Below are 26313 nucleotides of genomic sequence, written 5' to 3'. Positions count from 1 at the left end.
AAATGAAGAGCTCCTGATATACTGATTATTACTACAGTGTTTTTTGCAGTACCAGGTATAAGGTTGTTGTAGCAAATGCGTTACACCATAGTTGGAGTTGGGTTTTTTATGGTAAAGAGGAGTAATTCTGTTTCAGTGTATAGCACTTTCAGTCTGGGATAGTTTAATTTTACATATTATTTAATTCATTTTGTATTTTTCTCGTTCTTCAGTTCAAACTTATCGTGTTAAAATAAATACCAGAGTTAAAAGTTCAATAAATGCTTGTTCTCAAATCAGTGAATCAGTGAATCAAAAATAATCGTGAGTATGATTTTTGCCACCATGGATCAGCCCTATCGTGTGGTGATAGTCAAATGTGCTGCGGTGGTGTGGGTGTTAAATTACCTCGTCATAAACTGATGTGTCATTTCTTTCTGATCAGAGTAATATGAAGCATCTCTAGCCTGGGTGAGTAGAGCAGCATCAGCACTTCACATTTTAAAGAATTTTTCACAATAATTTAGCTTTTGGTTCAGTGTATGATTATATTATTCAGGAGTCTCTGTTTTGTTTCCAATACAGTACCAACCCTCTGGTGAAAGTTCATCAATCTGTCCAGGATCTAGACTGTACAGGAGACAGATATGGGAAAGTTATCGTTCCAGGATCAAGTCTGTATTTTGATATGTTGGGGTGAGTTGTGAAATAATCATTGTTAAAGTTTGTTTATAAATAAGTCAAGAAATGTGATATATTATCAGTAGACTTATACTTAGGCACTTTTCTGATCCACAAAAGAAATTGCTTAGTCACAGTAGCTCAGCTGCACATAGAAAGAAAAATAGGTGTAAGATACTTGTAAGCAAATAATAATAATAAACAATAGTATAGGCAAAAATATACAAAAAAAATATAAAATAATTGATCAATCACCATGTTTTGCTGATCATTTTTCAGTTAATTTATCTAAGCATCACAGGGCTTTTCAGAGTGACGGCAACCAAACATGGCACAGAAGTAACTATAGAGTGTAATTAAGTGAGTGCAGATTGAAAATTTAGTTTAATTTATAGAGTGAGATGTTTTTTGAAAGTATCTAAAATTTTACCTCAACTTCTGATAACAAAACTTTTGAATATGTTAGTATGTGTTTATGTGATAATGGCTCAACTGTGCTCAGAGAAAAGACAGAACTACACTCTTAAAGATTTTCCTGTCAAAAAAATAAATAAACATCTGGTATCACAGTTGCCACCTAGTTACTGTCAAATTAATTATGGCATCTTGCTGTTATAGAAAAATTTTTACTTGTTAAATTATTCATTTATAGTCTTGTTATAAAGATACTATGTTTTACTGCGGTGTATAAATGTGGCATGTGAAATAGTGAATTTAAGTTTAAAATACAAGCTTTTAAAATGAACTTTTCTCGGAGAACAAATTAGATCCTGAAGAAAGATTTGGGGTAAAACTCAAATATCAGCGCCACACACTCAAACACTCACACACTCTGTTTTGTTCTCCCACAATACACTTTAAAAATACCGTTAAGTTTAATCTCACTAACTAATTAATATTTAAATGTAAATGCACAACAATTTCTAACAGTGTGGGAGGAATGACATAGCACTGTTTCCTCATCGGTTGGTTGTAACATGAAACTCGTGCAGAGAAAACAGACCGTTGTTTCCTGCCTGTTTTTCCCTCAGCTCTGATGCTGACGTACGGCTCGGCAGAGCGGCAGTACTTCATCCAGTCCAGAAGTGTCACCTGGGACGAGGCCAGAAGCCACTGCCAGGTACAACCTGAACTTCAGATTTATGTACAAAACAGGCTGAATGTAGAAGTGGTTGTGATGTGATTTAATCACTGGGGTACATGAGTGGAGCAGCATTCCTATGATACAGATACACTGGCTGAAACACTTAAAGGGGAACTACTGTTTTTTTACAACCTGGACCTTATTTCTAGCATAAAATACGATCGTTTACTCACCCATATAACTTTTGTGTCATTTGTAGTCAATCGGGAGATATTTAGATCTGCGTATATCCATATAGTGGGAGTGACTGGGGCAACTTGTTCATTTCACCAATATTTTGTTATCGTACGCCAGTGCTATTCCCCATTGAGTCAGGAGTTACCTGTTATCATCATCCGGGGTCTGTAGGTCAATCTACAGACCCCGGATGATGATAGCATGATAACAAAATATTGGTGAAATGAACACGTTTCGCAGCAGCTAATACACTATTTCGAGGCTGCGTTTCAGTGCCCCAGTCACTCCCACTATATGGATGTACGCAGATCTAAATATTTCCCTACTGGCTACAAACAAAAGTTATATGGGTGAGTAAACGATCGTATTTTATGGCAGAAATAAGGTCCACGTTGTAAAAAAACAGTAGTTTACGTTTAAAAATCTTCCAGTTTTCACCTAATTAATACATCTCATTTGTGTAACCCTTACAAAGGTAAAAGCGTAAAATAGGTAAGTTATGAAGGTTCTCAGTCATCCAGGTCATTGTATATCCAAAAAAAAGTCCAAAAACAAAGATAACTGGACTTGTAGAGTTTCTTGAGGATATTTCGTCACTCATCTAAGTAGATCCTTCAGTTCTGAGTATCTGATAACTGACTACTCCTATTGAATCAAAACCACAGAAAGTTATGCCTTGCTAAAATTGTTACAGCTGACTCAGCACTTTTCTGCTTGTATCAAATGAAATTGCAATCCATCTTGTAGTTTTGAAGATGTGTCACTTTGAAAAGTCAGGGTTATATAGAGTGAAAAGCATTTATCCTCAATGCCATGAATGTCAGTCTGTGAGGAAATGATAACGAGATGCTACTGAAAAGCATCTAAAACACTCTCTAGATTTATTAAAAGTAACAGTATTGTTAAAAAAAACCCATCTTTGTTTTTTTCATACAAAATTTCGTTATGTCCTCACATAATAACAGTAAAGGATTCTTGATCTTGATCTTGATCTTTTAGCTTGAGCATTAGATGATGACACGATCTGCTAATTTTGACTGTCGCACTGATCTATGAAAGAATGACGGGTCAATGGCTTCTCATATCTGGTCAGGTGTGCTTCAAAGAGCTGGTGACTCTGACCCCTAAAAACAGCAAGATCATTGCCCGAAGGATCAACGATGACCACTGGATCGGCCTTCGCAAGAACTACAACTCCAAAAGCAACTCCACCAGCAATAGCACCAGCAACTCCACTGATAACTTTATCAGCAACTACACCAGCAATCCCACTAGCACTCCAAACAGCTACCCCACAAGCACTCCAACCAGCTACTCCATGAGCTACTTCACCACCTACTCCACCAGCAATGACATCAGTAACTCTACCAGCAACTCTACCAGCAACTCTACCAGCAACTCTACCAGCAACCCCAGTAGGCCCTGGACCCAATGGGCCAACGGTGACCCCCTCGCCTTTCAGAACTGGTACCCTGGTTGGCCGGTGTTCAAATCCTCCTTCCCAAGGAGAGACTGCTGCAGCTGCTCCTGCACCTGCCCTGCACCTGAAGCTCCCTCAACTACCTCAGTGGTGATGCGCTTCGCCAGTACCGTAGAATCTACAACCCAAAGCATGACAAGCTCTACCAGACAATACACAACTGACATGACGACGGATGTAACCAACTTCACCTACTTCACTGATCAAATTGTGACAAACTCTACCAGACACTACACAACTGACATGACGACGGATATAACTGACTACACCAACTTCACTGATCAAATTGTGACAAACTCTACCAGCCAATACACAACTGATAGCATGACAGATACACCCGACTTCACCAACTTCACAGACTTCACCAACTTCACTGATCAAAACGCGACAAGTTCTACCAGACAATACACAACTGACATGACGACGGATGTAACCAACTTCACCAACTTCACTGATCAAATTGTGACAAACTCTACCAGCCAATACACAACTGACAGCATGACGGATACACCCGACTTCACCAACTTCACCAACTTCACAGACTTCACCAACTTCACTGATCAAAACACGACAAGCTCTACCAGACCATACACAACTGACATGACGACGGATGTAACCAACTTCACCAACTTCACTGATCAAATTGTGACTAATTCTACCAGCCAATACACAACTGACAGCACAACAGATCTAAACAACTTCACCAACTTCACTGATCAAAATGCGACCAGCTCTACCAGCCAATACACAACTGACATGACGACGGATGTAACCAACTTCACCAACTTCACTGATCAAATTGTGACTAATTCTACCAGCCAATACACAACTGACAGCACAACAGATCTAAACAACTTCACCAACTTCACTGATCAAAATGCGACCAGCTCTACCAGCCAATACACAACTGACATGACGACAGATGGAACCAACTTCACCAACTTCACTGATCAAATTGTGACAAACTCTACCAGCCAATACACAACTGACAGCATGACGGATATAACCAATTTCACCAACTTCGCCAACTTCACCGATCAAAACGCGACAAGCTCTACTAGACAATACACAAATGACATGACGACGGATGTAACCAACTTCACCAACTTCACTGATCAAATTGTGACTAACTCCACCAGCCAATACACAACTGACATGACGACGCATGCAACCAACTACACCAACTTCACTGATCAAATTGTGACAAACTCTACCAGCCAATACACAACTGACAGCACAACGGATCTAAACAACTTCACTGATCAAATTGTGACAAACTCTACTAGCAAATACACAACTGACAGCATGACGGATACAACCAACTTCACTGATCAAATTGTGACTAACTCCACCAGCCAATACACAACTGACAGCACAACGGATATAACTGACTTCACCAACTTCACTGATCAAATTGTGACAAACTCTACTAGCAAATACACAACTGACAGCATGACGGATATAACCAACTTCACTGATCAAATTGTGACACACTCTACCAGACAATACACAACTGAAAACTCAACAGATATAAACAACTTCACCAATTTCACCAATCAAAACGCGACAAGCTCTACCAGAAAATACACAACTGACATGACGACGGATATAACCAACTTCACCAACTTCACTGATCAAATTGTGACAAACTCTACCAGCCAATACACAACTGACAGCACGACAGCAATGAACTACTTTGTCAGCATCACTGACCAACACAAGACAAATTTAACCACAGAAAACATAACAACTTCTAGTTATGGCAACATCACAGTCCAGGGTTTTACCACAGATAGACCCACAGTCACCACAGATATACTCATAGTCACCACTGATACACCCAAAGTCACCACTGATACACCCAAAGTCACCACATCGCTGCCGTTACAAGCAACGTGTTCACGGTCACCTATGCTGATGCCGGACGTCCCCGACCCTGATGAGAATTACATCGAAGATTCTTGTGTGGCCATGCTCAGCTTTGGGCCTTGGGTTGAGATGGAGTGCTTTGAGCTTCTGCCTTTTATTTGTTATGAAGGTAGGACTCACTTTAATTTATTACTGTTTGAATAATTTACAGTAATTGCTCGAGAGTATAAACCCAGACACAAGTGTTGCTTCGTGCCTTGATGCAATATTTAGAATTTATTTACATAAAATTGTTCAAGGTTCTTAATGGACGAAGGAGGAGACTAGTGTAGTGACAATAGACCGTTCAATGTTAACGGAATGTGGCGAGTGTTTGACGCAACAGGATCAAGGCATTGACCAATGGGAGCGTCTTTTACAGTTGTTCTCCCAAGCTTTATGTCAAGGACACACTGTCCATGACTTTGGTTCCAACCACTAAATTCACCTTGCTGATGGCGGAGTATGAGCGTTGCAGTTTTGCATGAAAAGCTAAAAGAAACTCTTAGGGAAGAAAATTGTGGCAATGTCATGTTTGGCTGCCACAGGAAGTTTACAAGTCAAATTAGTACCACGGGCCAAAATGTCCTCAACATTTCTAGTTCAAGAAGAGGGGTTTAGAAATTTGTCAAAAAAATATACACATCTACAGTCATGAGATTTAAGTGAAGGCGCTAGAGGGGAATTTGGTAAAACTGGTAGTTGTCACCATTAAACTTTACACAAACGTTACACAAGTTAGGCTGTGATTGATATATGAACAAACCCCTCAGTAAAAAATCTTCATAACATAAAAAAGAATAAAACGGGAATGTTTTATGTATGTAGGTGATGCTGAAGAGGAGGTTCAGTAGAGCAAATTCTGAGAAAACAGCCTTCTACGATATGTATTGTGAAGTTTCATATATTTTAGAGGAAAAACTGTCTTTTCTGCACAAAACTAAACATAAGCCTTACTCCTGTGTATTTTTACCTCCCTTGTATCTGCCAGTTAACAATCTTCCCCTATTTTTCAGATCGTTTCTTTGGCCAAGTCAACGTGACCAGTATAACTACAGAGAACGCCACCTTGACGTGGGAGCTTGGGCCTGGTGATATCAGCCATTACCGTGTAGAGGTCAAAGGTGACACAATGCTGGTAAACAACCTGACTAATTTGACCCTGGACCTTGACAATCTGACAGCAGGCTCCCGCTACTCAGTCCAGGTATTCCCTGTTAAGTGTGAGAGGGACCTCAACCCACAGAACGCCACCTTCTACACCAGTGAGTTGCGTCTGACTGCATTCAGCACATGAACAACATACATGTACAATCATCAATTGTCATTAAATCTGGTTGTAAAGACAAATATACACTGTCTGTAAATGAGAGACAAAGCCTCTCTCGAAGTTCATGAAAGATGGACATAGAGGGACTGAAAGGTGCAGTACCACTGATGGTCGCTAGATACTGTCTCCAAACCAAATCTCTGACTCCACTTGACTCCCTTTCAAAAATCGCCAGCTTCTCTTGTGAAATACTAAGTCCCTAAACTTTATCACAATGCCATTATGTAAATTCCCTTCTGATCTGATCTGATTGAAAATAATTCATTAATAAAGTAGATATTCAGCAAAAATATGTATTTTTGGGGTCTGGCCTGGCCTTGTCGCTCGTCCCAAGCTCCTCCCTCCCTCTCATCTAAATACGGTCACTCATAGCTCCAAAAAAAGTCCCCAAATCCAAAGCTCCAAAACAGTATTCCACAAAGCAGTGGGTGATGTTTTGTTTTATATACATTCTATGTAGAACAGGGTCAAGGAACCTTTTAGCTGTCTAGTTATATTTAAAGATACTAAATAGTTTTTATGTAAAGTATAGTCATCAAATAATGTCCACATTTTCTATAATATTGATCAATTTAAGCAGATTTTATTCCTCACTTAATATTTCTGTATGTCCAAAGCTGACATTGCCCTGCATGCACGTTGCTGTTAAAGCATCAGTCTTGAAAGTTGTTTTCCCTCTTTGTGCTTTTTGGCGCCCCCTGTGGCAGTAAGAGGTAATTGCATGTGGAGTTTTGAACCTCACTTTCCAGACATCTCAGTCGGTTAAAAATTAGCACGGCCTTGTGTCTGTAGCAGGAAGATAACTATTGGGTGATGAATCAGGCGTCACTAACATGTGCGTACCTTGTGATTATGAATGTCTCCACAGACACCCAGATCTGAATGCTGTAAATTCAAGAACTTTTACGCAGTTTCATCTGTGAGCCAAATGCTCAAACAAAATACTGTTGTTACATATAAAAAATTTTTTAATTTACATGTCCTTTTTTTTCCAGCACCTAACAAAATCGAAAACCTCACAGTCAGCGGAGTGAAGGAAACATCTGTCTTTCTGAGTTGGAACAAATCAGTTGGAAACCGTGATTTCTATCTTGTTAAGTTCGAAGATCGGCAGATGAAAGTTAACACAGAAAACACAGAAATCAGTAAATTGATACCTGGAGGCTTTTACAACTTCATCGTCCTGTCAGGAGTCATGGACAATTCCACATGGAGTGAAGAATCTTTCATCACAGTGTATACCAGTGAGTTTATATAATGCCAATAGATATTGTTCCTTTTCCTAGAGACTGTGCTTATACACCAATCAGGCATAACATTATGACCACCTTCCTAATATTGTTTAGGTCTCCCTTGTGCCTCCAAAACAGTTGTGACTCATCAGAGTATGGACATGGGCCTTCTGTGGGTGTCCTGTGTTGTCTGGCAACAGAATGTTGTTAGTGGGGGTCTTTGAGGGGACAGGCCTCTGCGGATCATCCCACAGATACTTGATCAGTTTGGGATCTAGTGAATTTGGAGGCCAGGTCAACACCTTGTGCTATCCTTTATGTTTTTTTGAGTTGTTCCTAAACTGTTTTTGTGTGTGTCTATGTCAGGCTGCATCCTGCTGGGGATGGCTGCTGCTATCAAGGAGTGTCATTGCTATGGGGTGGGGGTGCCTGGTCTGGTCTAGGTGGGTGGTACATGTCTAAGTAACTTCCACATGAATGCCAGGTCCAAAGGTTTCCCAGCAGAATATTGAATTGTCACAAGATGGTCAATGTTATTCACTTCTCCTGTCAGTGGTTTTAATGTTTTGCCTGAGTGGTGTATCTTCTTTAGTTATAGAGAGCTTGAACAGGAAGTAAGCTGTATAACTGGCACCAGAGAAAAATAGCTTGTGAATAAAATTCAAATCAGCAAAGGCAAATTAGAGCAGCACCGGACCATGAACAGCAGTGCCTGCTAAGTTTTCATCCGGGTTGATACCAGGAAACACAGGTAACACTGGTGTATCTGTTTGTTCTCTTTCAGAACCTGGGAAAGTGTCTAACCTCAAAGTGTCTCATGTCAACGACACACTGTTGTTTACCTGGGTGGAGCCTGAGGGAAACTACACAGGTTTCAAAGTGATGGTTTTCAACGACGGTAAACAGTACGTATTTCTAAATATTTGCCCTTATCAGTATAGCTCTTTGGATGGCAGCGCTTGGTAGAGACATGCCATCCATAGGATTAACCATGACTTTGACATTTTTGCTGGCACCACTAAATGTTCATTTCGGAGTCGTGGAATTCATGTAAAATCTCTTTTGTATCTTAAAGCTGTTCATTGTTTAATTATTCAGTCAGTGTATTACCCATAGTAGATGGTGGTCGGCCCGTCCCCCAGTTTGAAGAAGCACACAAACTATTGTTGTACTCTTCAAAGCCACCAAATTCAATTGGCAAATTGTCCTGTTACACACGCTGTGGAGTACTATTAAATGCTGTTAATGGTGCTGAGTTGCAGCCTGTTTTTATGCAGGTTATACATATCTCCGGTGCACAGTATGTAGTGTATGAGCTGTCTGTTCTCAGCATATGTATTCAAATCATCAATGCCTATGTAAGTTATCCTCTCCAGGTGAAGACTTGCCATCATCTGCCTTATGCACTGAGTGGTGGTTGGCCTGTGAATATTTTTCCGTAACAGTGCAATACAATTCTTGGCATACAGCCAAGGCTGAGGTTGAGTCTGTTGCCACTCAACTTCACTCCCACCTATTTCACAACTGCCTGTATGAACAATTCCAGTCTGGTTTCCGCCCCCGCCACAGCACAGAAACTGCTCTCATAAAGATCACTAATGACCTCCTCATGGTAGCTGATACCGGTGTACTCACCTTTCTCCTCCTCCTTGATCTGACTGCAGCCTTTGACACCATCTCTCACACTATCCTCCTCAACAGATTGTCCTCACATCCCCCTAGACTGGTTTCACTCATATCTCTCAGGCCGTACCCAGTTCATTCAACTCAAGTCTTTCAGATCCAAGCCCTCTCCCGTTATTCAGGTGTGCCCTCTGTGCCCCTGAATGCCCCTCCTCTTCATAACTTGCTTCCTCCCCCTTGGTAATATCTTCTGCAAATTTAATATTAATTTCCACTGCTTCGTGGATGACACCCAGCTCTACCTATCCAGCAAACCAACTTCCACCCTCCCTCCCTCCTCCCTCATCACCTGTATCTGAAATAAAATCCTGGTTCACCTCAAACTTCCTAAAACTAAACAGTGAGAAAACTGAACTCCTCCTCATGGGAACTAAATCCACACTTTCCAAAGCTGACAGTTTTTCCCTCACAATTGACAATTCCTTTGTTTCCCCCTCCCCCCAGGTTAAGAGTCAGGGTGTCATCCTTGCCAGCTCATTATCATTTCAATCTCACATCAATACCCGGTCTACATATTTCCACCTAAGCAATATAAATTGTCTCCGCCCTTCCCTCAGCCCCCAAACCACTTACATCTTTGTTCACAGCCTTGTCACCTCCCGCATTGACCACTATAACTCTCTCCTCTTTGGCCTCCCTCACAAATCCCTCCATAAGCTTCAAATGGTCCAGAATTCAGCCACTCACATCATCACCAAAACCCCTTCATTTCACCACATTACCCCCGTACTACAGCATTTCCCCTGGCTCCCAGTCAAATTCAGGCTTGACTTCAAAATCCTTCTGCACACCTTCAAGGCCATCCATAAGCTCGCCCCTCCTTTTCTGTCGGATCTCCTCCATATTGTCATTCTATTATTCTATTAAGATTTAATGAAGGCCCAAACTGTGCAAGTAAGACTCAAGCTGTAATAAACTGTAATAAATTTATTTAAATGCATTGCACAGGAGATGTCGGTACACTTGGCAGCTTTCAGTTTTGTGGTTTATTAAATTTTTATATTTGTAACAGCCAGGTGGCTAAACTTTCACAAGTGGTGACCCAAACTTCATGGCAAGTTCCTCAAAGTAACCTAACACGAGGCGCCAGGGTAACGTTTACTGTGACAGTGCTGGCCAATCACACCCTGGAGGGAGACACCGTAAACATCAGCGCCTACACTGGTAACTCTTGTTAACTTGTTCCTTGTTGATACACAAACAGAGAAACAGAGTACTTTTTGTGCCGCGTTGAGTCTCTCTAATCTGACTTTGTGGCTCTCTCACAGCTCCTGAACCAGTTTCAAACCTGACCTTAACAACAACTGAGAACATGCTTACTGCGAATTGGACAACTCCTACGACCAGTTTTACGTGTTTCATCGTCAAACTTTTTCTGGATGGTAAACCTGTGAACAATGTGAATGTAACAAAAGGCAATTCTATAGCAAAGTTTACCGATCTAAAGACTGCGGCCAACTACTCTGTAAAAGTCTACACTGTTAATGGAGATCAGACAAGCGATGCAGTGGAAGGCAGCAAGTTTACCTGTGAGTCACTGGCCCCTTTTGTATTTCAAGTCACAGTCACAACACTGCCATTGTTATTACTATTAATAACAGATACTGTACATATACGTACTATTACAACGAATGGCTTCGCATTCCTGAAAGGATTCATTGTGATTAGTCAGCTTCATTGTGTGCTGTGAAGGAAAACGTAAACTCCTATAACTTCAAGATAATCTGACACACTGCTCTCTTGTTTTCTTTCTCTTCACTGTTTTCAGTACCTAATCCGCCTACTAATCCCAGAAACACTTCTGTCACTAAAACCTCAATCAAGTTTGAGTGGAATCCCCCTGATAACACGGCAAGAGTCACATACACGGTCAAACTCAACTCCACCTTCTGGAACTATACCTATTCCCAAACCGTCTCCAACAAAATCAACTATGAATTTTCAAACTTGACATCAGGAACCCTCTACAGTTTTGAAGTTCGCACAGAGGCAGGTAATCTGACAAGTGACCCGGCCACAGCATCAGTACGTACAGGTGAGATTCTCTCAGACCAACTTGTGTTCTTGGTGTTTTGCACACAAAGACATGTTAAATAAATAAAACTAGGCTTAATTGTTTGGAAAGTAGCGGCTGATGGCCACACAGTTAGCTACGTCCTCACAATGGAATGGGTTTCAGCTTCGACTGGAGAGTTAAATGGTGGGGTTTATTGGCTATGCATTGGTAATCTCAACACCAGCTGTTGAGACTGCATGAATCTGGTCAAACTGCCTTATTTAAACACTATTGTGGGGTTGACCAGTAATAAGAAGACAAATTGACAAATCTTCCAGAAGTTATACATGCATGGTTTCTACCGTGAAGCTTGGAGAGATTTATTCAAAAATTAAGACAACTCTTAAGTACATGGCTTTAACAAGATCTCGCAGACACATCAGCTTAGAGGGAACACTTAATGCCCGAGACACATCTCCAGACTCTGTAAGGGGGCTCTGACTAATAAAAATGTATCTAGTGGTGTAATGCTCCATCAGATGACTTGGCCTTCACAGTAAAAGCAACCAACAGGTGGTCTAAATAACTCTGGTGACAAAATAGAATTTGTTTTTGCATCAGGACCACAGTGTATTCATTTCACCACATGCACATTTTTACACATGAAAGAATGTGCCTCTGTGCTCCACCTTCCTTCCTTTACACATCTCACACGCCTCTGTTTGGTCCCACAGAGATAGATGAAACAGAAATCTCTCTGTCCATGCTGTGCTCCTCAGTAACACCTCTCCTCTGCGATAAGGACACCACGAGGCAGAATGTATGGACACAGGTGGGTCAGTCGCCACGTGGACAAATGCCTGGATCATGTTTGAATCAGGTATTTCTGTGTGAAGAGGCTGGCTTGGCGTTGTGTTTTAACGTGTGTGCTTTTTTTTTTGTTGCAGTTGGAGACGCTTTTCAGTGACAATGTGGGGAACGCCGTTCACTGGAAAGTTGAGGAACCCACTGACAGCTCATGAGCATAAGACGATGCTTTGCATTTAATTGTTTGGAAACTGTACTGGTGTAGGAATATTTGACAGTTTTCTTGTCAACAGGATCATTTAAAAACGTGCTAAATAGAATAGTAAGCAGCTGTGTGTGGTGGTTAAAGTTACAACGACTCTTGTTTTAGTTATTAAAAAAAAGGTTAAAAAATGCTATAAATGACCTGTTCATATTTTGTTTGCTACATTACTTTTAATTTTATTCATGGTTTACACTCATAAACCCTTGTTCTCAATCAGAAAAAGAAAAGAAGTGAATGAAGCGTCATTATTAAAGATGAAGGTACAAAGATTATGCGATAAATCTGCATATATACACATATATATACATATAGAATGGAATAGAAAAGAATGCCTTTATTGTCACTATACACATGTACAATTAGATTAAAACCCCTCACCAATAAAAAAACAAAAATACAGTATAAAAAGACATATGAAAAATATTTAACGTATAAACATAGAAATATATGCAGCTTAAACATATACATATATATAATATGCTTGCGTACAATCATGCCAAGTTTCGTGAAATTCGGATTGTAGGGGGCGCTACAACTACGGCTACATGTTTATATCTCACAAACCACCACAGTAAACCGCTTGAAATTTGACAATAATAATCTGTGGATGACTTCTTACAAGCCCACCAAGTTTCGTGCAATACGGTCTATAGGGGGGCGCTACTGGTGACTTTTGCGTCTGTGCCCCGCTCGGGGACGACTTCGCCACGGTATGGACCCCTTCATGATCATTTGCGATCATCTAGTTGTTTCTGGATCTTTATAGATTATTTTAGGAACATAGTTTTGTATAAGATTTTTATCTTTCTATATTTTTTTGTCACTTTTTTCATGGCTTCTTTTTGTACTAATTTGTGTTTTTGTTACTCGAAGCTTAAAGCCAAAATAAATGCTTTAAGTATCAATGTGTTTTTGTCTTCTGTTAGACACTGTCAATATTTGTTAATACTTTACATGTTAGGAATATGGATGCAAAACCATATGAATGGAGCCTTATGGTGATAGTCAAATGTGATGTATATTACCCGACGGTGGTGTGGGTGTTAAATGACCTCATCACAAACTGATGTCTCATTTCTTTCTGATCAGAGTAATATGAAGCATCTCTAGCCTGGGTGAGTAGAGCAGCATCAGCACTTCACATTTTAAAGAATTATTCACAATAATTTAACATTTGGTTCAGTGTATGATTATATTATTCAGGAGTCTCTGTTTTGTTTCCAATACAGTACCAACCCTCTGGTGAAAGTTCATCAATCTGTCCAGGATCTAGACTGTACAGGAGACAGATATGGGAAAGTTATCGTTCCAGGATCAAGTCTGTATTTTGATATGTTGGGGTGAGTTGTGAAATAATCATTGTTAAAGTTTGTTTATAAATAAGTCAAGAAATGTGATATATTATCAGTAGACTTATACTTAGACACTTTTCTGATCCACAAAAGAAATCGCTTGGTAAATTAGCTCAGCTTCACATGGAAAGAAAAATAGGTGTAAGATACTTGTAAGCAAATAATAATAATAAAAAAAAATATTATAAGCAAAAGTATACAAATGATCATTTTTCAGTTAATTTATCTAAGCATCACAGGGTTTTTCAGAGTGACGGCAACCAAACATGGCACAGAAGTAACTATAGAGTGTAATTAAGTGAGTGCAGATTGAAAATTTAGTTTAATTTATAGAGTGAGATGTTTTTTGAAAGTATCTAAAATTTTACCTCAACTTCTGATAACAAAACCTTTGAATATGTTAGTATGTGTTTGTGTGATAATGGCTCAACTGTGAATTTTAGTTTAAATAAGACCGCTTATCTCCTTATTAACAAAATACAAGCTTTTAAAATGAACTTTTCTTGGAGAACAAATTAGATCCTGAAGAAAGATTTAGGCTAAAACTCAAATATCACTGTACTAACTAACTAATATTTCAGTGTAAATGCACAACAATTTCTAACAGTGTGGGAGGAATGACAACACTGTTTGGTTGTCTCTCCTCATTGGTTGGTTGTTAACATTAAACCTGTGCAGAGAAAACAGACCGTTGTTTCCTGCCTGTTTTTCCCTCAGCTCTGATGCTGACGTACGGCTCGGCAGAGCGGCAGTACTTCAACCAGTCCGGAAATCTCACCTGGGACAAGGCCAGCAGCCACTGCCAGGTACAACCTGAATTTCAGATTTATGTACAAAACAGGCTGAATGTAGAAGTGGTTGTGATGTGATTTAATCACTGGGGCACATGAGTGGAGCAGCAACACTGGCTGAAACACTTGAAGGGGAACTACTGGACCTTATTTCTAGCATAAAATACGATTGTTTACTCACCCATATAACTTTTGTGTCATTTGTAGTCAATCGGGAGATATTTAGATCTGTGTATATCCATGTAGTGGGAGTGACTGGGGCACCGAAACGCAGCCTCTAAATAACGCATTATCTGCTTCGTTAATTTCACCAATATTTTGTTATCGTACGCTAGTGCTATTCCCCACTGAGTCCAGAGTTACCTGTTATCATCATCCAGGGTCTGTAGGTCAATCTACAGACCCCGGTTGATATCTGCTGACCTGCATGATGTCATCTCTGAGCGTTGCGCGCACCTGCGACGGTCGGCTTGTTTACCTGTAATTTGCTACTGCTAGGGTTCGTCCTCAACCTCAGAATCGGAAAAATATTCAGCCATGTTGCAAAAAACTAGCAGTAGTAAATTACAGGTAAACAAGCCGACCATCATGGATGCGCGCAATGCTCAGAGATGACATCATCCAGGTCAGAAGACATCATCCGGAGTCTGTGGGTCAATCAACAGACCCCAGATGATGATAACATGATAACAAAATATTGGTGAAATGAAGAAGTTTCGCGGCAGATGGGTGAGTAAATGATCGTATTTTATGCCAGAAACAAGGTCCAGGTTGTAAAAAAACAGTAGTTCCCCTTTAAAGGAGTAGTGTGACATTTAAAAATCTTCCAATTTTCACCTTAAAAGCTAATTAATACATTACATCTAATACATCTTATCTTATTTGTGTAACCCTTACAAAGGCAAAAGTGTAAAATAGGTAAGTTATGAAGGTTCTCAGTCATCCAGGTGAAAGACATTTCGTCACTCATCTAATTAGATCCTTCAGTTCTGAGTATCTGATAACCGACCACACCCGTTGTCTTCCTGTTAAATCAAGACCACAGAAAGTTATGCCTAGCTAAAATTGTTACAGCACTTTTCTGCTTGTATCAAATGAGATTGCAATCCATCTTGTAGTTGTGAAGATGTATCCCTTTGAAATGTCAGGGTTATATAGAGTGAAAAGCATTTATCCTCAGTGCCATGAATGTCAGTCTGTGACTGTGAAATGATAACGACATGCTACTGAAAAGCATCTAAAACACTCTCTAGATTTATTAAAAGTAGCAGTATTGTTAAAGAAACCCATCTTTTAGCTTGAATATTGGATGTAGACATGATCTGCTAATTTTGACTGTTGCACTTATGTATGGCCTCTCATATCTGGTCAGGTTTGTTTCAAAGAGCTGGTGACTCTGACCCCTGAAAACATCCAGATCATTGCCCGAAGGATCAACTATAAGCACTGGATCGGCCTTCGCAAGAACTCCAGCAATTACAGAAACAATTCCACCAGCCACTGTACCAGCGACCCCAGTATGCCCTGGACCTGCTGGGCCAACGGGGACCCCCTCACCTTTCAGAACTGGTACCCTGGTTGGCCGAAATCCTCCTTCCCAGAAAGAGACTGCTGCAGCTGCTCCTGCACCTGCCCCGCACAAGAAAACATCACAGATACATCGTTACAACCAACATGTTCGCTGTCACCTAGGCCAATGGCGGACGACCCTGATGAGAATTATACTGAAGATTCTTGTGTGGCCATGCTCAGCTTTGGGCCTTGGGTTGAGAAGAATTGCTCTGAGCATCTGCCTTTTATTTGTTACGAAGGTAGGACTCACTTTGATTTATTACTGTTTGAATAATTTACAGTAATTGCTCGAGAGTGTAAACTGAGACACAAATGTTGCTTTGTGCTTTGAGGCAGTATTTAGAATTTATTTACATTAAATTGTTCAAGATCCTAATGGACAAAGGAGGAGACTAGTGTAGCGACAATAGACCGTTGAATGTTAATGGCATGTGGCGGGTGGTAGCGATGACTGGCGGAAAAAAACCTCTGGTATTCAGTTGCTAATATAAACATAAACCTTACTCCTGTGTATTTTTACCTCCCTTGTACCTGACATTTAACAATCTTCACCTACCTATGTTCCAGATCGTTTCTTTGGCCAAGTCAACGTGACCAGTATAACTACAGAGAACGCCACCTTGACGTGGGAGCGTGGGCCTGGTAATATCAGCCATTACCGTGTAGAGGTCAAAGGTGACACAAGGCCGATAGACAACCTGACTAATTTGACCCTGGACCTTGACAATCTGACAGCAGGCTCCTGCTACTCAGTCCAGGTATTCCCTGTTAAGTGTGAGAGGGACCTCAACCCACAGAACGCCACCTTCTACACCAGTGAGTTGCGTCTGACCGCATTCAGCACATGAACAACATACATGTACAATCATCAATTGTCTTTAAATCTGGTCGTAAAGACAAATATACTGTCTGTAAATGAGAGACAAAGCCTCTCTCGAAGTTCACGAAAGATGGACATAGAGGGACTGAAAGGTGCAGTACCACTGATGGTCGCTAGATACTGTCTCCAAACCAAATCTCTGACTCCACTTGACTCGTCGTCGTCGTCGTCGTCGTCGTCGTCGTCGTCGTCGTCGTCGTCGTCGTCGTCTTCCGCTTATCCGGGTCCGGGTCGCGGGGGCAACAGCTTCAGCAGGGAAGCCCAGACAGCCCTCTCCCCAGCCACTTCCGCCAGCTCCTCCGGAGGAACCCCCAGGCGTTCCCAGGCCAGACGAGAGATATAATCCCTCCATCGTGTCCTGGGTCGGCCTCGAGGTCTCCTACCGGTGGGACATGCCCGAAACACCTCTCCCGGGAGGCGTCCGGGAGGCATCCTTACCAGATGCCCTAGCCACCTCAACTGACTCCTCTCGACGTGGAGGAGCAGCGGTTCTACTCTGAGCTCCTCCCGTATGTCCGAGCTCCTAACCCTATCTCTAAGGCTGAGCCCGGCCACCCTACGAAGGAAACTCATTTCGGCCGCTTGTATTCGTGATCTTGTTCTTTCGGTCATTACCCAAAGTTCATGACCATAGGTGAGGATTGGAACGTAGATCGACCGGTAAATTGAGAGCTTCGCCTTTCGGCTTAGCTCTCTCTTCACCACGACCGACCGGTTAAGCATCCGCATCACTGCAGATGCCGCTCCGATCCGCCTGTCGATCTCTCGCTCCCTTTTACCCTCACTCGTGAACAAGACCCCGAGATACTTGAACTCCTCCACTTGAAGCAGGACCTCCTCCCCGACCCGGAGTGGGCAATCCACCCTTTTCCGACTGAGGACCATGGCCTCAGACTTGGAGGTGCTGATCTTCATCCCAGCCGCTTCACACTCGGCTGCGAACCGCCCCAGCAGGAGCTGAAGGTCGCTGTTCGATGAAGCTAAGAGGACCACGTCATCCGCAAAAAGCAGGGACGGGATCCTCCGATCACCGAACACAACACCCTCCCCCACCCGGCTGCGCCTAGAAATTCTGTCCATAAAAGTTATGAACAGAACCGGTGACAAAGGGCAGCCCTGGCGGAGTCCAACCCTCACTGGGAACAGGTCCGACTTACTACCGGCTACACGGACCAAACTCGCACTCCTTTGGTACAGGGACTGAATGGCCCTTAGTAAGGAGCCATCCACCCCATACTCCCGGAGCACCCCCCACAGGATGCTCCTGGGGACACGGTCGTAAGCCTTCTCCAGATCCACAAAACACATGTGGACTGGTTGGGCAAACTCCCATTTCCCCTCCAGCACCCTAGTGAGGGTAAAGAGCTGGTCCATGGTTCCACGTCCGGGACGAAAACCGCATTGTTCCTCCTCGATCTGAGGTTCAACCATCGACCGGACCCTCTTTTCCAGCACCCTGGCATAGACCTTGCCAGGGAGGCTGAGGAGTGTGATCCCCCTATAGTTGGAACACACCCTCTGGTCCCCCTTTTTAAAAATGGGGACCACCACCCCGGTCTGCCACTCCAGAGGTACTGCCCCCGATGTCCACGCAATGTTGCAGAGGCGTGTCAACCAAGACAGCCCTACAACATCCAGAGCCTTGAGATACCCAGGGCGGATCTCATCCGCTCCCGGAGCTCCACCGCCGCGGAGTTGTTTTACTACCTCGGCGACTTCTGCCCCAGAGATTGGATGGTCCAACCCCAGGCCCTCCGGCTCCGTTTCCTCTATGGAATACGTGTTGGTGGGATTGAGGAGCTCCTCAAAGTATTCCTTCCACCGCCCGACTATATCCTCAGTTGATGTCAGCAGCTCACCACCCCCACTGAGAACAGTGTGAGCGTGTTGCCGCCTACCACCCCTGAGGCGCCGGACGGTTTGCCAGAATCTCTTCGGAGCCGATCGATAGTCTTCTTCCATAGCCTCACCGAACTCCTCCCACGCCCGAGTTTTTGCCTCAGCGACTGCCCTCGCCGCAGACCGCCTGGCCATCCGGTACCGGTCAGCTGCTTCAGGAGACCCACAGACAAGCCATGCCCTGTAGGCCTCCTTCTTCAGCCTGACGGCTCCCCTCACCTCCGGTGTCCACCAGCAGGTTCGGGGGTTACCGCCGCGACCAGCACCAGCGACCTTGCAGCCGCAACTTGCAACAGCCGCCTCCACAATGGCGGAGCGGAACATGGCCCATTCGGACTCAATGTCCCCCACCACCCCCGGGACGCGGTTGAAGCTCTGCCGGAGGTGGGAGTTGAAGACCATGTTGACAGGTTCCTCCACCAGGCGTTCCCAGCAGACCCTCACTACTCGTTTGGGCCTACCAGGTCTGCGAGGCGTCTTCCCCTGCCATCTGATCCAACTCACCACCAGGTGGTGATCAGTTGACAGCTCTGCTCCTCTCTTTACCCGAGTGTCCAGAACATACGGTCGCAGGTCAGATGATACGACTACAAAGTCAATCATCGACCTACGACCTAGGCCGTCATGGTGCCAAGAGCACCGATGAACAACCTTGACTCCCTTTCAAAAATCGCCAGCTTCTCTTGTCCCTAAACTTTATCACAATGCCATTATGTAAATTCCCTTCTGATCTGATCTGATGCCAGTGGTACTTTTGAAAATAATTCATAAATAAAGTAGATATTCAGCAAAAATTAATATTTTTGGGGTCTGGCCTGGCCTTGTCGCTCGTCCCAAGCTCCTCCCTCCCTCTCATCTAAATACGGTCACTCATCGCTCCAAAAAAAGTCCCCAAATCCAAAGCTCCAAAAAAGTATTCCACAAAGCAGTGGGTGATGTTTTGTTTTATATACATTCTATGTAGAACAGGGTCAAGGAACCTTTTAGCTGTCTAGTTATATTTAAAGATACTAAATAGTTTTTATGTAAAGTATAGTCATCAAATAATGTCCACATTTTCTATAATATTGATCAATTTAAGCAGATTTTATTCCTCACTTAATATTTCTGTATGTCCAAAGCTGACATTGCCCTGCATGCACGTTGCTGTTAAAGCATCAATCTTGAAAGTTGTTTTCCCTCTTTGTGCTTTTTGGCGTCCCCTGTGGCAGTAAGAGGTAATTGCATGTGGATTTTTGAACCTCACTTTCCAGACATCTCAGTCGGTTAAAAATTAGCACGGCCTTGTGTCTGTAGCAGGAAGATAACTATTGGGTGATGAATCAGGCGTCACTAACATGTGCGTACCTTGTGATTATGAATGTCTCCACAGACACCCAGATCTGAATGCTGTAAATTCAAGAACTTTTACCCAGTTTCATCTGTGAGCCAAATGCTCAAACAAAATACTGTTGTGACATATATATATATAAAAAATATATATCATAATTTACATGTCCTTTTTATTTTCAGGACCTAACAAAGTCGTAAACCTCACAGTCAGCGGAGTGAATGAAACATCTGTCTTTCTGAGTTGGAACAAATCAGTTGGAAACCGTGATTTCTATCTTGTTAAGTTCGAAGATCGGCAGATGAAAGTTAACACAGAAAGCACAGAAATCAGTAAATTGATACCTGGAGGCTTTTACAACTTCATCGTCCTGTCAGGAGTCATGGACAATTCCACATGGAGTGAAGAATCTTTCATCACAGTGTATACCAGTGAGTTTATATAATGCCAATAGATATTGTTCCTTTTCCTAGAGACTGTGCTTATACACCAATCAGGCATAACATTATGACCACCTTCCTAATATTGTGTAGGTCTCCCTTGTGCCTCCAAAACAGTTGTGACTCATCAGAGTATGGACATGGGCCTTCTGTGGGTGTCCTGTGTTGTCTGGCAACAGAATGTTGTTAGTGGGGGTCTTTGAGGGGACAGGCCTCTGCGGATCATCCCACAGATACTTGATCAGTTTGGGATCTAGTGAATTTGGAGGCCAGGTCAACACCTTGTGCTATCCTTTATGTTTTTTTGAGTTGTTCCTAAACTGTTTTTGTGTGTGTCTATGTCAGGCTGCATCCTGCTGGGGATGGCTGCTGCTATCAAGGAGTGTCATTGCTATGGGGTGGGGGTGCCTGGTCTGGTCTAGGTGGGTGGTACATGTCTAAGTAACTTCCACATGAATGCCAGGTCCAAAGGTTTCCCAGCAGAATATTGAATTGTCACAAGATGGTCAATGTTATTCACTTCTCCTGTCAGTGGTTTTAATGTTTTGCCTGAGTGGTGTATCTTCTTTAGTTATAGAGAGCTTGAACAGGAAGTAAGCTGTATAACTGGCACCAGAGAAAAATAGCTTGTGAATAAAATTCAAATCAGCAAAGGCAAATTAGAGCAGCACCGGACCATGAACAGCAGTGCCTGCTAAGTTTTCATCCGGGTTGATACCAGGAAACACAGGTAACACTGGTGTATCTGTTTGTTCTCTTTCAGAACCTGGGAAAGTGTCTAACCTCAAAGTGTCTCATGTCAACGACACACTGTTGTTTACCTGGGTGGAGCCTGAGGGAAACTACACAGGTTTCAAAGTGATGGTTTTCAACGACGGTAAACAGTACGTATTTCTAAATATTTGCCCTTATCAGTATAGCTCTTTGGATGGCAGCGCTTGGTAGAGACATGCCATCCATAGGATTAACCATGACTTTGACATTTTTGCTGGCACCACTAAATGTTCATTTCAGAGTCGTGGAATTCATGTAAAATCTCTTTTGTATCTTAAAGCTGTTCATTGTTTAATTATTCAGTCAGTGTATTACCCATAGTAGATGGTGGTCGGCCCGTCCCCCAGTTTGAAGAAGCACACAAACTATTGTTGTACTCTTCAAAGCCACCAAATTCAATTGGCAAATTGTCCTTTTACACACGCTGTGGAGTACTATTAAATGCTGTTAATGGTGCTGAGTTGCAGCCTGTTTTTATGCAGGTTATACATATCTCCGGTGCACAGTATGTAGTGTATGAGCTGTCTGTTCACAGCATATGTATTCAAATCATCAATGCCTATGTAAGTTATCCTCTCCAGCTGAAGACTTGCCATCATCTGCCTTATCCACTGAGTGGTGGTTGGCCTGTGAATATTCTTCCATAACAGTGCAATACAATTCTTGGCATACAGCGCACTGAGGTCTATAAATGCTTGCTCACCTTTATTGTAATTATCTGGGTATAAACCCAACACAAGCGAACTTAGGATCCAGGAATATTTGGTGGGCCTTGTTTTAGGTAGCAGAAATATGTTTTGGTCCCCAGCCACCCCTGTACAGCAGGTCAGTACTTGCCTTCAGTGCTGGTTCTCTAGTTTGTTTGTTTTTCCAGCGGTTTAGTCTGTGCTTTTCTCACTTCTTATATTTCTTGACCCATCAGACTTTCATTTTACCGATTGCTGCTTTTAGAGAATTCAATTAGGTGGGGATTTAATGAAGGCCCAAACTGTGCAAGTAAGACTCAAGCTGTAATAAACTGGTATTTATTTAAATGAATTGCACTGGAGATGTCGGTACACTTAGCAGCTTTCAGTTTTGTGGTTTATTAAATTTCTATATTTGTAACAGCCAGGTGGCTAAACTTTCTCAAGTGGTGACCCAAACTCGATGGCAAGTTCATGAAAGTAACCTACCACAAGGTGCCAGGGTAACGTTTACTGTGACAGTGCTGGCCAATCACACCCTGGAGGGAGACACCGTAAACATCAGCGCCTACACTGGTAACTCTTGTTAACTTGTTCCTTGTTGATACACAAACAGAGAAACAGAATACTTTTTGTGCCGCGTTGAGTCTCTCTAATCTGACTTTGTGGCTCTCTCACAGCTCCTGAACCAGTTTCAAAGCTGATCTTAACAACAACTGAGAACATGCTTACTGCGACGTGGACACCTCCTATGACCAGTTTTATGAGTTTCATTGTTGAACTTTTTCTGGATGGTAAACCTGTGAACAATGTGACTGTAACAAAAGGCAATTCTACAGCAAAGTTTACCGATCTAAAGACTGCAGCCAACTACTCTGTAAAAGTCTACACTGTTAATGGAGATCAGACAAGCGATGCAGTGGAAGGCAGCAAGTTTACCTGTGAGTCACTGGCCCCTTTTGTATTTCAAGTCACAGTCACAACACTGCCATTGTTATTTTTATTAATAACAGATACTGTAAATATACGTACTATTACAACGAATGGCTTCGCATTCCTGAAAGGATTCGTTGTGATTAGTCAGCTTCATTGTGTGCTGTGACAGGAAACGTAAACTCCTATAACTTCAAGATAATCTGACACACTGCTCTCTTGTTTTCTTTCTCTTCACTGTTTTCAGTACCTAATCCGCCTACTAATGCCAGAAACACTTCTGTCAATACTACCTCAATCAAGTTTGAGTGGAATCCCCCTAACAACACGGCAAGAGTCACATACACGGTCAAACTCAACTCCACCTTCTGGGACTATACCTATTCCCAAACCATCTCCAACCAAACCTACTATGAATTTTCAAACTTGACATCAGGAACCCTCTACAGTTTTGAAGTTCGCACAGAGGCAGGTAATCGGACAAGTGACCCGGCCACAACATCAGCGCATACAGGTGAGATTCTCTCAGACCAACTTGTGTTCTTGGTGTTTTGCACACAAAGACATGTTAAATAAATAAAACTAGGCTTAATTGTTTGGAAAGTAGCGGCTGATGGCCACACAGTTAGCTACGTCCTCACAATGGAATGGGTTTCAGCTTCGACTGGAGAGTTAAATGGTGGGGTTTATTGGCTATGCATTGGTAATCTCAACACCAGCTGTTGAGACTGCATGAATCTGGTCAAACTGCCTTATTTAAACACTATTGTGGGGTTGACCAGTAATAAGAAGACAAATTGACTTGAGCCAAGAAACCCAAGGAATGGTGAATAGATCTGAGGTAATCTTCTAGAAGTTATACATGCATGGTTTCTACCTTGAAGCTTAGAGGGAACACTTAATGCCCGAGACACATCTCCAGACTCTAGAAGGGGGCTCTGACTAATAAAAATGTATCTAGTGGTGTAATGCTCCATCAGATGACTTGGCCTTCACAGTAAAAGCAACCAACAGGTGGTCTAAATAACTCGGGTGACAAAACAGAATTTGTTTTTGCATCAGGACCACAGTGTATTCATTTCACCACATGCACATTTTTACACATGAAAGAATGTGCCTCTGTGCTCCACCTTCCTTCCTTTACACATCTCACACGCCTCTGTTTGGTCCTGCAGCGACGGACGAAACAGAAATCTCTCTGTCCATGCTGTGCTCCTCAGTAACACCTCTCCTCTGCGATAAGGACACCACGAGGCGGAATGTATGGACACAGGTGGGTCAGTCGCCACGTGGACAAATGCCTGGATCATGTTTGAACCAGGTATTTGTGTGTGAAGAGGCTGGCTTGGCGGTGTGTTTTAACGTGTGTGCTTTTTTTTTTTTTGTTGCAGTTGGAGAAGCTTTTCAGTGACAATGTGGGGGACGCCGTTCACTGGGAACTTGAAAACTTCCCTAAAAGCTCATGAGCATAAGACGATGCTTTGCATTTAATTGTTTGGAAACTGTACTGGTGTAGGAATATTTGACAGTTTTCTTGTCAACAGGATCATTTAAAAACGTGCTAAATAGTATAGTAAGCAGCTGTGTGTGGTGGTTAAAGTTACAACGACTCTTGTTTTAGCTTTATAACAAAAAATGCTATAAATGACCTGTTCATATTTTGTTTGCTACATTACTTTTTCATTAATTTTATTCATGGTTTACACATATATACCCTTGTTCTCAACCAGGAAAAGAAAAGAAGTGAATGAATTGTAAAAGATGCCACTGTAAAAGATAAAGGTACAAAGATTATGTGATAAATCTGCAATTTTACTCAAGATCGGCATTTGTGATTTCTCTTTTCCTGATGTTTTAAATAAATCAAAACATAAATACGTGTGTATGGCTTCTTCTTTTTTTAAAAGAAACCACATTACAATACTTTTTTTTTAAAAAGAAAAAAGAAAAACGAAGATGCCTCAAAGAGAGCTACAACTATTTTCTGTTTCTGCTATGGCTTGAATCGGGACCAGTGAAACTTATTTCGTTCCATCCCATGTACCAACATGTGTTGAAATGACAATAAAGAATCCTTGAATCCTTGAACTTCAAGTGCCATTTTAAACTTAAAGGGGAATTACCGTTTTTTTACAACCTGAACCTCATTTCTGTCATAAAACACGATCGTTTACTCACTCATATAACTTTGGTGTCATTTGGTCGTTCGGAAGATATAGCTCCAGTGGAGCGCCGGGTATATCCATATACCGTATTTTCCGGACTATAAGGCGCACCTGAATATAAGACGCACCAGCTAAATTTTGGGGAAACTACAGATTGTTCCATATATAAGCCGCACCCGACTATAAGCCGCACCTGACTATAAACCGCTGGTGTTGTAATGTTTAATTACCGTAAGGGTTTCTTCTACCACGGAGGGGATTGTCGGGACAGAAATGACTGTTTGGAAACGCAAAGCGTCCCATTTATTTTCATTTGACAAACATAAATCTTTCGATCAATCAAACAAAAAATCAATTGATCAAACTTTCACATCTTTGACATTACAAACAGCATTCGTGCAGTGCACAAATAATACAACGGTGCGCTCCTAGCGCACTTCCTGCAGTCATAGTACCGTAGCAGTGCAGTATAACAAAAAACAAAGCTTACAACGCTTGACGAGGCAATAACGTTAAATGGCTAAATTTAATTCGTTTTTAAAAGTGCTTGCCTGTTACGGAGGCAAAAGTGCAGTAACCCGGCTGCTCAACAAAATAACCAGCATCTTTTTCGAAAACAGCCAACACAGCAGTAAAGGTGCAGTAACACGGCCGTTTACTGTATCAAAATAACCAGCCTACTATACCAGAAAAGTCAGTTGTTAATCCTCGTGTCATCGTCTATGACATGATAGTGCGCCCCTGGTGACCGTTAGCTGTAAAAATCCATCCGCCGTTGTATAAGCCGCAGGTTCCAAAGCAAGTGACAA

At 42.1% G+C, this 26313-nt stretch overlaps 2 protein-coding genes across 4 annotated transcripts; both read left to right on the top strand.

The window, feature by feature from the left end:
• Positions 1 to 338: 338 nt before the first annotated feature.
• Positions 339 to 9005, top strand: LOC311488049 (uncharacterized protein). The gene is made up of 6 exons (XM_084544552.1): positions 339 to 675; positions 1692 to 1780; positions 3075 to 5499; positions 6386 to 6634; positions 7695 to 7943; positions 8716 to 9005. Exons 1-6 carry the CDS (start codon positions 627 to 629, stop codon positions 8895 to 8897), a joined length of 3243 nt encoding a protein of 1080 aa, XP_084400678.1. The 5' UTR covers positions 339 to 626; the 3' UTR covers positions 8898 to 9005.
• LOC311488060 (receptor-type tyrosine-protein phosphatase eta-like) lies at positions 8788 to 25218 on the top strand. Of its 3 annotated transcripts, XM_084544563.1 has the most exons (16): positions 8788 to 8836; positions 10627 to 10778; positions 10883 to 11143; positions 11383 to 11649; positions 12345 to 12442; positions 12558 to 14022; positions 14752 to 14840; positions 16198 to 16636; positions 16965 to 17213; positions 20689 to 20937; positions 21710 to 21830; positions 22831 to 22982; positions 23087 to 23347; positions 23587 to 23853; positions 24515 to 24612; positions 24731 to 25218. In XM_084544563.1, exons 6-16 carry the CDS (start codon positions 13974 to 13976, stop codon positions 24803 to 24805), a joined length of 2049 nt encoding a protein of 682 aa, XP_084400689.1. In that variant the 5' UTR covers positions 8788 to 8836; positions 10627 to 10778; positions 10883 to 11143; positions 11383 to 11649; positions 12345 to 12442; positions 12558 to 13973; the 3' UTR covers positions 24806 to 25218. The 3 variants fall into 3 exon arrangements, with proteins under 3 accessions (XP_084400689.1, XP_084400690.1, XP_084400691.1); XM_084544564.1 differs by having other exon boundaries at positions 10627 to 11143; XM_084544565.1 differs by lacking the exons at positions 8788 to 8836; positions 10627 to 10778; positions 10883 to 11143; positions 11383 to 11649; positions 12345 to 12442 and having other exon boundaries at positions 13771 to 13797; positions 13912 to 14022.
• Positions 25219 to 26313: the final 1095 nt, after the last annotated feature.

This window comes from Chelon labrosus, assembly GCF_963514085.1.
Source record: "Chelon labrosus genome assembly, chromosome: 1".
Classification (NCBI taxonomy): domain Eukaryota; kingdom Metazoa; phylum Chordata; class Actinopteri; order Mugiliformes; family Mugilidae; genus Chelon; species Chelon labrosus.
Note: the sequence above shows the minus strand (reverse complement) of the source record. Positions and strands in the feature narration are given on the sequence as shown.

Coding starts and splice junctions, on each gene's coding strand:
- LOC311488049 (XM_084544552.1), top strand. CDS start 627: ATGGGAAAGTTATCGTTCCAGGATCAAGTCTGTATTTTGATATGTTGG. Junction 1,781..3,074: donor AGGCCAGAAGCCACTGCCAG/GTACAACCTGAA, acceptor ATATCTGGTCAG/GTGTGCTTCAAAGAGCTGGT. Junction 7,944..8,715: donor TTTCATCACAGTGTATACCA/GTGAGTTTATAT, acceptor GTTCTCTTTCAG/AACCTGGGAAAGTGTCTAAC.
- LOC311488060 (XM_084544563.1), top strand. CDS start 13,974: ATGGGAAAGTTATCGTTCCAGGATCAAGTCTGTATTTTGATATGTTGG. Junction 14,023..14,751: donor CTGTATTTTGATATGTTGGG/GTGAGTTGTGAA, acceptor TTTTTCCCTCAG/CTCTGATGCTGACGTACGGC. Junction 24,613..24,730: donor GGCGGAATGTATGGACACAG/GTGGGTCAGTCG, acceptor TTTTTGTTGCAG/TTGGAGAAGCTTTTCAGTGA.